General features: G+C 35.8%; 1 protein-coding gene across 1 annotated transcript; it reads left to right on the forward strand.

The window, feature by feature from the left end:
- Positions 1 to 4,987: 4,987 nt before the first annotated feature.
- Positions 4,988 to 13,722, forward strand: LOC146138696 (epidermal retinol dehydrogenase 2-like). Its single transcript, XM_083393925.1, has 7 exons — positions 4,988 to 5,163; positions 6,158 to 6,336; positions 9,543 to 9,674; positions 10,519 to 10,631; positions 11,864 to 11,995; positions 12,683 to 12,799; positions 13,479 to 13,722. Exons 1-7 carry the CDS (start codon positions 5,013 to 5,015, stop codon positions 13,564 to 13,566), a joined length of 912 nt encoding a protein of 303 aa, XP_083250051.1. The 5' UTR covers positions 4,988 to 5,012; the 3' UTR covers positions 13,567 to 13,722.
- Positions 13,723 to 14,251: the final 529 nt, after the last annotated feature.

The following is a 14,251-nucleotide window of genomic DNA, read 5'->3' on the forward strand; positions in this document are numbered from 1 at the left end:
AGCTATATTATAGTTTTTATTACTATGGTAATAAATTGCTATTTCATCTACCGGTACTAAAATTCATAAAATAAAAATGTCGGTCTCAGAATGCGGTTTCGGAACAAAAGACCCTTTGCAAATTTCTGTGAAACTTGTCTAGATTTCAGTTATTATACAGTTAGGAGTCTTTAACTGTTTTATACTCAATTTGATATTCACATTCCTAGTCTATTAAAATGTACGACACTGATGTTTAATTGCCTATAACAGAGACGTTAATCGTGCGAATACCTTTAAAGTATTTGGTGTGCCGCGACACTAGGTGTGCCGTGGTGTAAAAATACTTTTTTACTTGTAATTTTTTCCAAGGCACTGTCTAAAATTTGGTCATTATAAAACCAAAAACGTATAGTTTAAGATAGACAAAACTGTAAATAAATTATTTTATTCTAAAGAGATACGTACACACTATACGTGCTTTGTTCAAATTATATAGGCTACAACTCTGACCATAGTGATCGAGTTGTAACACTATACTCAGGGCCAGGGTTTTTTTTAGGTTTGCTTTGGGTGACCGCTAAGTAGTTTTAAGAGACCGCAAGTGTTTCATTTAAATACCAAAAAATTGCAAGTCAAAAATTTGGGGAACCGCTGGATAAATTTGGGGGACCGTTTCGGTCCCCCAAAACACCTTAAAAAAACACTGCTCAGGGCACAATTCTGGTTGGAATATATCAACCATATGCTATTTCGTCTTTACAATTTCCAGTTGGCGGCCATATCAGTTTTTAAATTTGTTACTGCGCATGAACCATAGTTGCCATTCTAGATTATTTTAATCTAGATTTAGATGTTTTGATTTGATTGTAGATGTGGGATTATACAATCTAGATGTTAGATGTTTTTTTTTTTATTATTGTAAAAAAATATTATCTAATCTAAATTAGTGACAGATTCGCAATCCAGGACAAATATTTCAGTAATCTAAAAAGTTTAAATTTTTTGCGAATTGAAAAATAAATGACGAGGTATGTATAAAATCAAAATTTCAGTAACTGGTCATGTTCAGTAAAATGTTTTATAAAATAGAAAATCTTAGATCTAAAGCTTTAAGCAAGAACCTTTATGCAATTTTATACGGCATTACGCTTTAAATGTTAATGTTTTTGTCCAAATGGATTGAATAATTTCAAAAATTCTTTAGATTAATTTTTTTGATTTCCCTATAAAAAATTGAGATGTTTCTAGTTTAAACTTATTGTAATTCTAGATGTTTACCCTGCGAAAAAAATGGCAACTATGCTCGGAACTCGGGTAGTTTTACGTGGACTTTACTCGAGTCCCACCGAAACTAATTAAGTATGATATTTTATATCCTACTTGAAGCGTTGTAATAATTTACGTAGTCGCGTTTAACTTTAAAGGCAAGCATTTCAGACAAAAGCCTCCGTACGTAATTACATGGAACTTTCTAAATCTGAAGTATGAAGTAGGCAAAATAAATCTAAAATACACTGTTTAAACATCGCGCGATAGTATACGGTGGACTCGGTGGCAAACAATTGAGCGGCGTCGATCCAAATACAATTTTGCAGACGTAAAGATAGGCTAAAAAATTAATCGCGTTTACCAAAAAATATATTGGTTACAATTTTATTTGTGACTAAAGGCGAAGCGGTTTGATCATTTCAATGTTTCCATAATTTTATTACTGTAATCTTGATCCAGATAAAGCATTTTTCTCCGCTCTTTTTTCGAAAGTTATTACGTCTTTGCAATATTGCTGTATCTTTAAGTATTACCTCTCCAACTTGAGTTATCTCTTTAGCTTCAACCATACAAACGCACTGCTCGAGTTTTTACGTCAAAAAGCGCCCATACCAAGGCATTTTTCACACTGAATATTATAACGTAACTTGTGACTTCACGTTTTCACGTAACTTTGTGACGTCATCCTTGAAAATATTTTCATGAGCCCCTTAAACAATTTTTTTACCCGGCCCTGTTCAGAAGTTTGGCATACGTATATACCTGCTTTATCTGACTTAACGCTCATAGTTTCTAACTTGGTCAGAAGGTCCACTTTTGTCGCTTACAATGTAGCATAGAATACTAACACATATACGATGATTCTCAAAGCGTGACTTTCGCCCAAATAAATAATATCCCAAAGGCATTTTTATGGTCAAAATAACTGTTCGACCACCCGCATGAAATTATTGTAATCAAGTAAAAAGTAAACACAAAGGTGGACCAATATCGCGAATAATTTTGTGCGTCTTAGCACATTTGTTTGCGCAGCACATACCGAGTAATCGGTAACGTGAAACCAGTGCACACAGCACACACAATTGCGCGATCATAAAGCGTACAGTAGAACACAAAAGCACAGTCGTCGTCGCTAAGCATGAAAACAGAGGCGATCGCACCAGCTGAAGGTATTTAGCGCTGGGTGAAGGCAGCTCTTTAAGAAGTTTCTGCATGTTCAAGATATTTGTTTTGTAAGGCACTTTCAGCTTGTTTCCACTGCCAAAGAGAAAACTGCGCTCAGTTGAAACTTGCCCGGGTAAACTGTTGCTGAACATTTAGGCAACACACGCGTTAGAATTATTGGCGGAAACATTATGTTGTTACTCGCAGTGCCCTGTTTGAGCTTATTTGCCAATTTTTTAAACCTACGTTTATGGGAAATTGGCCGACTATGTTGATAAACAATAGTTTTTCTGGTTATATGATTTCGATTAGAGTTTTAAACTTACTAAAACTAGTTAAAGAGTGCGAAACAATAATTGCGTAATACTCCTGTTATGAATGATGAAATTCGTGTATGTTTGTTTACCCTCGCTTTTCGCACACCCACTTTTCCGATTCGCAAACTTTAGCGATTATTGCGAAACGCACCGGGTTACTTTCGGTCATATGCCACGCTTGGCTGGGCATAGACGTGATCGCGCGAAAGAAAATCCGAAAGAAAATGTCATTGTGTGAAATTACTCGCGTAAAAACTTCAAATGCGACAATCATTTGTGACGAAGATCTAAAACAATGCGTCGTCAATACCAGTTACACTTACTAGCATAGCCTTATGAAGTTAATGAAAAACTGTCACATGCAAAAACCAAAGGGAAAAGACGCCTTAGGTTCAATACTATGGGTCAAATATTAATTATAATAAACGATTTAGTAAGCTAGCCCAGAACGCAGACGTTTTCCGGAGTGCGCTTGCCTCCTCTGGAATTTCAAAAATGGGATAATTATTAAGTCTAATATGTATTACTTATAAAGGTACGTTGTGGAATAATATTGATTTGTATATACATTCCTACTGATATAAAATCGTAATATTATAGGTACTGAAGTTAAATTAAGTGAAAATATTAATATTTACCCTCTGGAAAATTTTCTGCAGGCGCCTCTGCTAGTCAGCTAATAGAACCGACATAACGACATATAACCAGCAATGCGTGGTAGTATGTTGTGCTTGTACTCGGAAAATAAGAACCGTGTTTGTCGGATAACCAGCGTGCATGCCTTACATGAGAAATAACATATGTTGAAATAAAACGTATGCTATTTTTTCAGAAAGCCAAAGCAATAGAAACACGTATATTTTACCAGTGCTTTGTACGTTGTACCAGTGGATGAGAAGATTAACTAATTTTTTCTTTAGAGATGTTTATGTTTTATTTGGTGAATAAGAAAGGCATTAAATTATCGCTAACCAATTTGTTTTCAGACAATCGTCAATCGCAGAAATCTTGTTTTGAAAACGTTAATTTCCAAGGTACTTGGCATTAAGTCAATTGTAGCTCTCCAAATTTTAGTATATATTTTAGAAATAAAGACCAACTAAAGAAATGGACAACGGGAAACGGTTCTTTTAACGAAGGGGCCTGAAATTAATAGAAAACACTTTTTTCTACATTTTAGTCGTGGTAATTTTTTCCTTACCGAGATATTCCAACCCACATATTCATTGGAAAATGGTTGGTTTTAAGATTTCCTTTATATGTGCTGGTTTGCTTGTCATGTCGCCTAATAAACATTCCGAAATACGCTGACACGAATAAACGTGTCAGGCCGACGTGCTTCAGTGAAGAACGCCGCACGATCAAATTATCGCTCTATGCTTTGATAAGGTTTTAACAAAATAACCCTACATGGGCGACCAACACGAATAGTTGGTAAATCAACTATTTACATGGTATTGTTTTGTTCTGTTTTGTTTATTTTTTGGGTCGATTTACTTTTGATCATTCGCGGTTTGTAGATGTGCTTTCGGAAAGAAAAAATGGTTTATTTGTTTTAAATTGGCAAAACGTTCAACTGAAAAGGCTACATGACGCATTAGGTAAATCGTCGAGATTCGCAAGTTGCTCAAAATAAAAGCATTCATACTTTAATTAAACAAAACTCGCACTTTGTAAAGTTAATATATTAACACGGTGCAACAGGCAATAGTGTGCTTGGCGTCTTTGGGATGCATAAATATTCTTAAAGCGGACAAAAACATGTTAAATATGGACAGAAGTCCATATTTGAAACAAAGCGCGATATTTTTTTGTATAAACATAGTAAAAATTAGGTAAAATATACTTTCGCCCCTGGTTCAGCCACTGGTCGTAACTGGGTTCAGCCACTGGTCATAACTGGGTTCCCTTTTTACTTTCTTTAGCGTCAAGTTAGACTTTGGCGCCTCTGCTGTTTTTTACAAGGTAGGCTACTGATGGTTAATCGTTAGTGAGTAAATGTTGTTCTTACGTACTTTAGTTGCTCTGTAACATTCAGAATAAGTTTAGCTGGCAAAGGTATGTGTGTGAGTGCAAGGAAAACATGGTCGTTTTGTATTTGTTTTGATGTGCATGATGTCGCTCTTTGCGGTTAACACAGCTTCGGCAAGAAATGTTATTGGTCTCCGAATGCTGACCAACTTAACTGGAGCCTAGTGCTCGACTTTTCTGTTGATTTCCTCGGCTATCAACAATTTGTTTCATTTCAGGTGCAACGTATACAACTTTAAACAATAAAAAATGGCTCAACTTAGCTTGATGACATTTCTCAGCGGTGTGTGGTGGGCCTTCTATTACTGGCTGGAGGCCATCTTTCGGTTTTTCGTGCCGCCCAGTCGCAAAGATGTCAGCGGGAAAGTAGTTTTGGTCACCGGAGCTGGAAGTGGACTGGGTCAGTTCAGTTTTATTGAATCGGTGACTTTAATCAAGTGCACACGAGGAACTGTGTAAAAAAACATTTTTTTACTTAATTGTGTGACGTTTTGGTCTCTGTGGTACGCTTTCACTTGTTGTTTGTGATACGATTCCTTCCTAAAATTCGATAAATGGTTTGAATGCAAGTTATAATTGTCAAAAACGACGTACCTTTTTTACGTAACCTTAAAATAAATGTTTTTTTATTAAAACGTGGCAAACTGTGCTTTGTAATTTTATATTTTTGCCATGTTTTGGTTATCACTCATAGTCGGACGAGTTTACTAATTTTAATTGCTTACTTAAGTAGGTATTATTATGAACGTTTCGAATAACTCTTTATTCATTTCAACAAAATGCTACCTACTTCTGTATGGGCTTTGATATTCTTATTACGTCTTACTACAACCTCCAACCATTATGCTCCAAAATTGTTTACTGTTTTCTTTTTATCAGTGATTTGACTTGAAGTAGCTCAGAATAACGACTTTGAATGAGATTCGATTTGTTTTTTTTTAATAAGACTTGACTTGGACTTCTGTCATTTCACAACTGACTTAACAGAGACATAAGTATATTCAAAATGACCTGTTTAGAACACTGGTTCGATACGCAAATTGGCAAGTAAAAGTAAAACTCTAAACGCCCTTCCTTGCAGGCCAGAAAAATCTCACTGATTCGCTTATAACGCATTAAGCATAAACTTCCTTGCAGGCCGGAATGTTTGGGCTGAGTTATTTCTCATAAACGGACGAGTTTAGCAATTTTAAAAGTTTATTGTTTTATTTTTATACCAGTGATTTGACTTGGAGTTGACTTGTTCTAATAAATACTTTGACTTTGACTCGACTTAATTTTTGTGAAATGACTTGACTGGGAATAAGTCCTTTTAACATGACTTGTTTATAAAACTAATTGGATACCTAAATCGGCATAAGTAAAAGTAAAAGTCTAAACGCCCTTCTTTGCAGGCCAGAAGTTAAGCGTTGAGTTCGCGCGTCTCGGGTGCACCGTGGTGGGCTGGGACATCTCTTCCAGTGGACTTACGCGCACCGGGGAACTGATGCAGGAGCTGAAGATGGACTCCCAGTGGAAACCCTACAGATGCGACCTCAGCGAGCGCACGGAAGTCTACGAAGTCGCTGAGAGGGTAAGAAAGCATTATACTACAACTTTAGTCGGCTTTTCTGGGACTTGTTTTAGGGACTGCAAAGAAAATAAGTGATTTGCAGGACGTTTATTTTTTTGACCTAAAATGAAGAAGTCGTGACCTAAGACATTAAAATTTTGAAAACATTTGACCTAAATATTTATTTTTTTGGCACTATTAGAAATAGCTTGATTTAAACTACATATTGTTGTATAAAGTACCACATTAGGGTCTTTGGCGTTTCAAATTAGTAAACGATTTATGTGCATTTTTAATCTAATTTGACTTGAAAAAGGTTTAACAAATTTTAGCGAACGACAAGTCAAAAAAGAATTGCCCCAGTGATTTGTGATGATAGTATTTGTAATTACGTCATAAATAGGGAAAAAACTAACCAGAAACAGCCAAATAACGTCCAGCCAAAGCGAAACTTTAAGACCAAAAGCCAGTGCTGTAATGACTTAAGTCATTGACTTGACTTAAGTGCACTTAAGTAACTGCTTTTAAAAGACTTGACTTGACTTAAGTCATTTGACCAAAATGACTTGACTTGACTTTAGTCTTTTGGACAAAAAACTTGACTTGGACTTAAGTCATTGAGTCAAATAACTTGGAATTAAATTAAGTGTTTGTTTATTAAAATTGATCTTAAGTTTTGCACAATAAACACTTTTGTTGCTTTATATTGCGTTTGTGTTATTTTTTTAGTTAAATTGTTGCTCATATCCGGACGAGTTTACCAATTTTAATAGTTTATCAGTTTACTTTTATGTTGGTTGGTTAACTGGCTCTAATAATGACTTGACTTGAAATTGACTTGTTCTCATAGTGACTTGACTTGGGCAACCGATGACTTGGACTGGGACTTGACTTGCCCAACTGATGACTTGGACTGGAACTTGTTATTTTTGCAAAAGACTTGACTTGGACTTAATTTATTTTTCAAATGACTTGACTGGGACTTAAGTCATTTCAAAATGACTTGTTTACAACACTGCCAAAAGCCAACACGTGCGTCGTTCACACCCGAAATTGCTTAGTTTGCAATCGTTAATTTCAGGCGAAAAACTAAACTAAGAACGTAAAATATTTGTGATTGAATTGATAGAATCATTTTTCGACTATCAGCAGCGCAGTTGCCCAAATTCCATGTACGGTACTACGCTAAGCTACAAGCAAGCATTTCGCCACCTGCAATATTGTTTTCCCCCAGGTGTTGTTATGCCTTGATTAGCGCAACATCTGCAACTTGGTGTCAAAACAAACAGCCATACTATGTACGGATCGTAACGTAGCTTGATAATGAATTGCAAAGCCAAAAAGGTCGAGTAGATTGACGTCATTTTGTTTAAGACGTGTATCATCTTCAGTTAATGTGACTGAGAAGTAAATGAAAGCATCATATGTAAATTGTTGGCGCATTCTATGATTCTGAGATTATATAGTTTGGGGCATTAATTGTTTCAATTTTTAACAAAACCCTATGTTTGTAATTGTTGCTTCAACCTAATTGTACAGGCTTAAACCACCGGACACTTACATCCACACTTTTCGATGAAATCGGCCAAGAACATTTAGCCATTTGTGCAGACAAATGAAAATTCGGCTGTACTCTGTAATGCCACTTTAAAATCGCTTTATTGCCAATAACGCAAGTCGAAGGTCCGTGTTTGCCTTTACAGTGTCAGTCGCACAGTCGTACCTTCATACCGCCGCATTTTAAACTTTAAGTACAATGCAAACACTAAGTCGACGGCGCGACAAGGCTTATCGTTTGTTGAGCACTCAATGGCCCGTTCGATTTTACTGCGACTTTATCACCAGGTCTTAGCAAGTTCGCGGAATTTTACTGGGGCGATGGTCAATGCTGTTGGCAAAGCTTGCCTAGCCAAGTCATGCTTTATTTAACATCTCCGCTGTTTTGTGCCAGATTTTTTCTGCAGCGCTCGTATTTCAAAATATAGCCGTTTAAATCAAAAAGGTTTCTCATTGTGTTTCAATTCCATAGTGCGGTTCGGTCAAAGTTGAATGCCAATTGTCAAATTTTTTTAGATTCTTCCAAGATATTTGTGTTTGTTAAAAACAAGACACCCAAAAGACTTTTAACAGTTGTTTTATTGCATATGATTCGAAATAAATCTCGTTTAAAAATAATATTAGTTTTTAGACAAATTTTCCATAATATTTTTGATAGCAGTATAGCATGTTTAAGCTGAAAATAAAACTATATTTTATAAAAACGGTATTTTTATTATCCGCATTCTTTTAACGGTCGTAAAATGATCCGCATTTCCCGCTGGCTTTTATCTGAAAGCTAATAATAGTTTATCACCATTCACCACACATTTAAAATTTAACATCAGAGAACACAAAAATTAAAAATGATGTCATCAGGTTAATCAACGTCACAACATGACGCAATTAAAAAAACTACCTTTTATTCGAAACTTGAGAATATAAGTGCTTCAGAAACAATAAATTAGGATTTTCTAGGCCAGTGGTTCTCAACCTTTTTTTTCGTGGCCCGTTCTCGTTGCACAAAAAATCTGTGGTCCAATAAATTTTCATAAAAGAACAAACTATAAAAAAGGTTTATAACAAAAAATAGCGAAGCATATATCAAAACAGATTATTTATTCAACCGTGCGTTAGTGAGGTACTTGTTTCTAAACAATAAGTTTACATTCCTTTTCGATTCCTCCCTAAGCCATTTTTACTGTAAAATTAAGTATAGTGACAAACGAAAATGAATTCTTTAATAAATCTAGCTTTTTTTTAAATTCGTCTGAAAGTTTCCATGACCCACTGGTTGAGAACCGCTGTTCTAGGCTAATAACACCTGGCCTGCGGTAAGGTTCGAACTCACGACCTATACGACCTAACAGGGGCGGTCGCTCAACCGACTGAGTGAAACGCAGGTTTAGTGGGAGCTGGTCGGGGGACCACCATAGCACAATTACCTGCTGCATCCTGTTCGTACATACAACCTCAATTGAAGGAATGGAAAGTCCGTTTTCAGCAACTGAAACATTCATTTACACAATGTGCACAATCGATTAAATATACAATGGCAAAAATGAAAGATGCACACACATATGCATGTTAAGGACTGTGAACTAGCCCTTCTGAAGCTGCTTTTTGGCAATGACAACAATTTAATTTTCATAATAATATAAGGATTTAGTGTTATTTTTGTGACGTCACAGGTTCAAGATGACGTAGGAAGTGTGGACATCCTGATTAACAACGCCGGAATCGTGACGGGAAAGTCTCTGTTGGACAGCAGAGATGAGCTTATTAACAAAACTATGGAAGTCAACACGTTGGCGCATTTCTGGGTAAGCGAAGGACGTACAACCTAACTCGCTACAAACTTCTAAGTTTGGCTTATAAGGAAAACTTGAACGTTTGATCTAGAGATAGACATTTCACCCCTTCTGATATATCAGTATTGGTAAATTTTGGCTAATATTATTCTAAAAATACTGTATAGTGTTTCCCTTAAAAACAATTTTTCTAATGTACCCCGCCGAAAAAAATGTTTTTAAAAAAAACTAAAAAAAAATTGTTTTTATTTCGCTGGCTGTCTGATTTTATGTATGTTGTTTGGTTTACTGTATTCGGCATTATTATGCGAAATAGGAGTTGCAGAACTGAATAGGTAGACAAACTAAAAGGTATTTGTTGTAACTGTCCAATTATACTGTATCTCAGATATTTCCAATAATCCCTTGTCGATATCGGCTATCGATTATCAAAGCATAAAAATCGCTTGTCGGTATCGGTCAAAAAAAGATATCGGTCGCTATCTAGATAAAACCATCCTGACGATTAGCAAACATTTTGTTATGTTGTCTTACTAATGCGTTTTATGACATTGTACCACATTTTGCACCGCGAAGCGTGATTTTTTAACTCTAATAATCGTATACACAAAAGAAGTTTTAGTGTAGAGGTTAAATATTTTGGCAAATATCAGATTGTTAAAGATTCCCAAATGTCTCTCAGGATAAGAAATAGCAGCCCAAGGCGCGGCTTCACCCCGATTGGAAACAACTGCTCTCAAACCCAAAACTCTGTAAACACTATGCTTGTATCAACCTACAGGTTATCCCGGTCGTATTAAATTCAAGCCGACCCTCTTATTTTTATAACATGCGCATGCCATCTTTCCATTTACAGACGTTGAAAGCCTTCCTGCCTCACATGATCGACCACAACAGCGGACACGTGGTCACAATATCGAGCGGCGCCGGGTTGTTTGGCGTTCCTGGGCAGTGCGACTACGCCGCAAGGTGGGGCTAGGAAACATATTTGCTGCTAAAAGCAAATTTATAAACGAAGGCCCTACTATGCATGGTTGTGGATATAACGCACCCTCTAACCCAGTGCTTTTCAACTTTAAATGAACCGTTCGCACTTTTTCATTTGGGAAATTTTTCATCCGCACGAAACAAACTTAGTAAGTTTGCAACGTTTAGTTTTCCCTATTTGTAAAACAACAATGAGAGGCTTTGTGTATTAAAAGCGTGAACCTTAACCGATATAAAATAGATAGCTTAAGATGCAATGAACCATTAAACAACTATATTACTGTACCTGTAACGCATATTATTTGATTAGGCTTACTGTCTTACACATAATGAAAAATAATAATATGCACCAATTTCATCCGCACCTCATAACAATTTTTCTTATGTCGAGTTTGCCACTAAGAATTGTTCGCTTTGTATATGTTAGAGGTTGCAAATATTGTTTAGCATTTTATCTAGTCCACCAAGTTTTGCTTATCCGCGACCCTCCTGAAAACGTCAAGTTATTCCCTTCAAAGAACCTAGCTAACTCACGCCATTTTGCCATCCATATTGTTGTAGTACTATACTGGCATGAAATTGAATTGCAAGCAATCTTAAAGAACCGTTAGCTGTGTGCTGTTCCGCATTTCTCACCACGCGAGCCTTTGCTCTAAGAAAGTTGGCCTGTTAAATAATTTATTTCAGGGTAATCTACTTGAATATCTTGGACATGTTGACACCGTAAAAGGTTACGGATGCAAACTTATGTGTTAGGTTATTCTTGCCAAATTATGTACATTTTTTCCAACATTTTAGTATTACTATCTTACTATGAAGTATAGACAATTCAGAAAATAATGCTTATATACCAATTTCAACGTTTTTCCGCATCCTGATAACTATAATTGCTGGGTACATTATGCAAGGATCTGAAGAGCCGAACAGATCGAGTATATCGACATCAGCATTAGTAAAACGTTTTAAAACGTACTTGCATCATCATTTCATCACAGTTGTTTAGCTTAATAAATATGATATCATCTTACTTTGGCTTTGGTATTCAGGTTCATAACTTATTGCGTTTAGTGAAAGAAAGGTCGCCAAGCACAATGGCAAATTCCTCAGTTTTCAAGCTTATAAAATTACATCACAAGCATATAGGATCGTCGGGTTACGATTTCCAAGAAATACGTTATATGTTAGCCATCTAAAATTTTTACAATACGTTGCAGTAAATTTGGAGCTGTGGGCTTAACAGAAGCACTTTACATGGAGCTGCACCATCTGAAAGCTACAGGAGTCAAAACGACACTTGTTTGCCCCTATTACATCGACACCGGGATGTTTGACGGGGTCAGCACGCCGTAAGTACCTTTTCATCGCTGATCAGTAAGGGCGGATTTGTTTTATCTAACATATGAAAAATTTATGTTAGTAAATTGTTGGCTAAAATGTTTGTAATATTATCCAGATAGGAAATAGGATAATTAAACTAGAAATAGTATAATAAAAATGGACAAAATTTTGACAAGACAAAAAATAATCGCCCTATAACTGATCAGTTGACAAAAGAAAGTTATAAAATTCGCTTCTCTGGTGTAACCAATTTTTGAAAACTGGCGTTTAGGAAGCAGACATTAAAATGCTGTTTTAAAACCTCATTTACACAAGAAGGGTTATTTAAATCGGTTGGTGTTGCATGGTGACGAAATTTTTGTTTTTTAATTATGTTAAAACACCACAATGATGTGCAGATGCAGTAGGCGACCTAACGTATGAATTTTAGTTTTTTCAATCACTTGATTTTACATATTGCAAGAAAAAACGTTATTAAAAAGATTACTTTTTTTCTCTTACGCAAGTCAACTTTAACCATATACAATCGCAAAGTTTTAAAACGAAAAACTATACGGACATTCTTAAACTTGCATTTTGGTGGGCTGTGCACTGCAAGTCAAAATCAATTAGGTCATATATACCTAGCTTGGAATAGTGAATTTATAGGCAGGTAGGAAAAGCTTGTATAAAGATTTTATTCCAGATTTTTTTAGGTTCATGCCGATTATTCCCGTCGACGACGCCGTGAATCAAATAGTGGATGCCGTTCTCCGCGAAAAAGCGTTACACCTTATGCCCAGAATCATGTATATTCTGTACTACCTGAAAGGGTAAGAACGGTTTGAAGCTGTTATTGTAAATTTACCGAAAAGGGCAATCGTGTGTCTAAAGTTGGAAGTTAAACTATGTTTTTTAGTTGTTAGCAAAGGGTGGACCAGAGTGTCACATTTTAACAAAGCAATAGTAATTGTTTAACCCACAGTCAAAGTTCATGACTTATCTGTTCGTATATCAGAAAACTCTTGGCGTTAATTGTAGCGGTTCTATGTCTTTGTGTATAAGAGACTCCAGTATAGAATATAAATGCGTTCCTTTGTATAGCATGTAATACTACTCAAATATACAATAATGCGAATGGTGGTTGTGTGGGATAGATATGCCTTTAGGGTTTGGTTAGATTTTGTTTAAACGACAATTCTTTAAAAATGCCCTGCATTAGCTGGTAAATTATTATTAGGAGACATTTTTTTAATACTTATTTTTGTTACCTGACAAGTTTTTTGTGTATACCTACTTTGCCTTTCAAAGTCATTTTACCTAGACGACTTACGTCGCCTTAAGTGCACTTATGTCAAGTCATTGACTTGAGTCATTACCACACTGTTTTATGCTTTGCATCTTTTTTCACTTAATAGTCTAAATATGAAGTTAGATTAATTTATAGATATTTAATTTCATTTGAACTGAGACTATGTTTTGGAAACAATTCAAACTTGTTATTTTCCACAGACTCATGCCGACCAAAGCGGGCCTTTACATGGGAATTGCTTTCGGGGTGGTTGGCAGCATGGACAGCTTCAAGGGACGAAATTCTTAATAAACTGATTCTGCATAGTAGTGAGAAACAGACTAAAGTACTAATCTTGTATTTTGTAACACTTTACGATGCCCAGGTGTCAAGGGCGGTATATTCGTATGTTAATTGCTGAATCGTCGATTACAGTACGACTGTTTTGTTTTTAATTATATTAAAAAAAACTTCAGCAAGTTGTGCAAAGCGTGTCTTCAATTCATGACTGCTAGACTTTAAATTTAACCTGATTTAGAAAAAACACCTTTTTGCTATATTACGTTGAGCGGCTCAGGTTAAACAACCCCTGCTCAAACTATGAAATTAACAAACATAAAAGAATATGTGAATCGTGACATATTATTAAGGGGTTCTCAAACCTTTCCCCATTGGTTACAAAAGCCCTGAAAGCTGGCACTAAATTTAAACTCATTAGGAATGTTACTCAAAAGTTATAGCAGAAATGCACGAAAACCTAACTTTCATTTAAGTACCTATGGTAATCGTTCCCATGTTTTTATATAACTACTGATTTATTGTCCACTTATCTTTAGATTGTGAGTGATTTGAGAATTGCAATAAATGTAGCAACGATGCTCTATCTATAAGAAGCGCTTCGTTTGTAATACTTAACAAACACAGCGACATTAAGTAAAGAGGAAATAAAGCTGCTCTTGCTTTTCGTGCTTTTCGTTAATTCATATACGATCCT

The sequence above is a fragment of the Ascidiella aspersa genome, chromosome 7 (genome assembly GCF_963924565.1).
Source record: "Ascidiella aspersa chromosome 7, kaAscAspe10.2, whole genome shotgun sequence".
NCBI lineage: Eukaryota > Metazoa > Chordata > Ascidiacea > Phlebobranchia > Ascidiidae > Ascidiella > Ascidiella aspersa.